Genomic DNA, 2,919 nt, shown 5'->3' on the forward strand with positions numbered 1-2,919 from the left:
TGAACACAAGTGGTCCGTAATTGTTATCCAAACACTACGAATATGTTGGTGATACAGTCCCTGGATGTAACAAATTTGCTCGTCATTGGCGACATAAAAAAGCCGTCGAAAAAATGTGATCCTTGTCCAATCACCCAATCGCCCCTGTCCCGTCAGAAAAGTTTATGAGGCCCAGATGTCTTAAACATGTCACAACTTACCATCGGTAATCAATTATGCCTCAAATGGCCGGTCCGGGCTGCTGGTGGAATAATTACTTTCGTCGTTTATGGAGCAATACCGATGACTTAAAAAGACACATTGGGTAATTCAATCGATCGGACTTGACTCGTGTATACTGTAATGGTGTAGCCTAAAGTAAACAGTGAGCAATCTTCAAAGTAAGAAAGTGCATGTTTATGAATGTGTCCGTTCATTTCGAGAATAAGAATATTGAATGTCAATATTTTACTAGTGTGCAATATACAGTCTTAAAATGTATTGTCTGGGTGTTACTGGTTACATGCAAAAAAGTGTATGACCCAAATTAAAAACAAATATTTTTTCCTTCAAATTATACCTTGGGTTTTGTTGTTTTAAAGGCGTTTATTTCAATTGTTCCGCAGTCAATATAATTGCTCAGATCTGTATGGTTTAAAAAAGTGAAATTAAGTTGCAATTAAAAATACACTACTCGTGTTGTGAAGACAAATAACGTATTTAATGAAAAGTGCCTGATAAATACTATATGTTTGTATTGCTAAGTTACTGTTAAACCTTCTGGTAATGACATTCAATACTATTTTGAGGCAAAGCTATCAAAACAAAACACATTTAGAATTTTGAAAAGTCAGTTAATTGGAGAATTTTTTTACATATTCCATGCATTGTTCTTGGGTCGGGCCGGTTTTCGTCCCGCAAATATTAAACCATTCTGCTAAACAGCCCGGTTTGCTTAAACATAGTAAAACACTTTATGGAAAAAACAACAACAGCAGCATCTGTTCCATATTTTTAAAGTTTATTTTGGTTCGCACTTGCGAAAATAAATAAAAAGTACCTATGCATGTAGTTAAGTTAGATTACACAGTAAACTTGTTCAAGACGTTGTCAACATCCTGGTTGAAGTAATCTACAATATATATCTAAACAATATATCAACCTTTTATATTATTTACACTGCAGTTGTTGACGGCAAAACTTGTGTCTAATAACGTCAAGTTGACATAAAACGTTTACACATCATTTCTTTAACGCATATCGACCGTTCTGCCTTTTCGCCAAGTAAAGTTGCTCCTTAAATTCGCCTTGAAAGTTTTATTCAAGACATTACAGTTTTACCACCTTTTAACATTTGCGATTTCACCAGATACAATTTTGAAGCTCAATATCACTAACAAATTGTAATACGCAGTGTTTACACATAGCATAGTAGACCGACGGTCTGTATAGCTTGTCTTCGAAGAAAATGCATCAAATACTCTTTCCAATGTCAACATAATTTGATATCGCAAAAAGTAATATTGCAAGTTAATTGTTAAACATTTTGCGAAAAATGATGCGGAAATACTGGTATCTGTCCGGCAAAAGATCTCGCTTTCATCAGACCGTATGAGCTGATGGGGAAATACGGGTGTAACCCGTGACTGTACAACATGCCACCGAATGGCGAACTGAACGATGACGTATTTCCTGCGCTGGGAATTGTGGGACTGTTCACATCCAAGCCGGGGTTCTGCTTCTTCCATTTCGTTCTGCGATTCTGGAACCAGATTTTAATCTGCGTCTCTGTGAGATTTAGTGTTAGCGCCAGATTAAGGCGTTCGCAGACCGATAGATACCGCGTCGTCTTGAATTTATTCTCCAATGCGACCAACTGTTCGTATGTAAACGCAGTGCGCGCGCGACGTGGTTTTCCGCCTCGAGAACTGTCGTCTGTGTGTAGCGCGTTTTCGCCGTCGGCCATGTCGTCCATATCACAGACACTGAGATTCTCGTCGACGTCGTCATCGTCGGTAAAGCTGTGTTCCGCCGGATGCTTTTCGGAGACACGATCGAAGTCACCGCCGGGCACAGAGCGACATACATCTGTAAAGAAACATAATCGTGTGCTAAAATACTTAGTATTAATACGTCTTTTTTTACAAATCAGTACTCGCATTTATGCGTCCCATCGAGAGGGATAACATTGAAAAATCTGCAGTTTGTACAACTGCTGCTGCTTCTAATATATTTTGATTGTTTTCCTACTACTTGTACTGCAAGTACTGCTCCTGCTACTTCCACCGTAACCACCACCACTACTTCTACTTCAACTGTTTTTGCTTAAAAAATCATAACTATACACTTCTTTTATATATATAATAACCAATAAATAGGAAGTGTATACTTTTTTAATTATTTGTATCCCGTAACACCTATAGGCGCAGATTGCCTACATTTACATTCGAATGTAGTGAAGACTGAACGCCTAAAATAAGCGTATTTCGGCGTAGTTTACAAAACGATTTTCAGAGAAAATATTTTCCGCGGGATACTCGGGAATGATTTACGTCTCAAATGACTCGTAGTTTCCTACTTGTGTCAGTGTCAACGCGCGGATTGTTGCACGTCAAACGAACAAATGGCCGCGTCCATCACGTGCATTGCACGTGCTTAATGTTGCGTGGCGCAAGGAAATACTATCCCGATCAACAAATTATTGAGATAAACACGTTATGAGACGAGAAACAGTCTGCGATGTTGGACTAATGTTATACAGTAGCGATTTGAAGTATCTTGGCTGTTAAGATGGTTTAATAGTAACTAGGCGCGGGGAAGGGATAAGGAGTAAGAAGGAACGCAACAAAAATCCACACAGTAAATTCAGTTAAATTCTGTCAACAGCTTCTTTTTTTTTTTGATAATCTAAACAATTTTTTTCATATCGGTTATTGGAAC

At 38.2% G+C, this 2,919-nt stretch overlaps 1 protein-coding gene across 1 annotated transcript in view; it reads right to left on the reverse strand.

The window, feature by feature from the left end:
* Positions 1–988: 988 nt before the first annotated feature.
* LOC127842280 (homeobox protein slou-like) overlaps positions 989–2,919 on the reverse strand; it is a 15,128-nt gene continuing 13,197 nt past the window's right edge. The window contains exon 2 of the mRNA XM_052371715.1: positions 989–2,067. Coding sequence (XP_052227675.1) covers positions 1,517–2,067 — 551 coding nt within the window. The 3' untranslated portion in view covers positions 989–1,516. The remainder of the gene's footprint in view (positions 2,068–2,919) is intronic.

This window comes from Dreissena polymorpha, chromosome 8 (assembly GCF_020536995.1).
Source record: "Dreissena polymorpha isolate Duluth1 chromosome 8, UMN_Dpol_1.0, whole genome shotgun sequence".
NCBI classification, from domain to species: Eukaryota; Metazoa; Mollusca; class Bivalvia; order Myida; family Dreissenidae; genus Dreissena; species Dreissena polymorpha.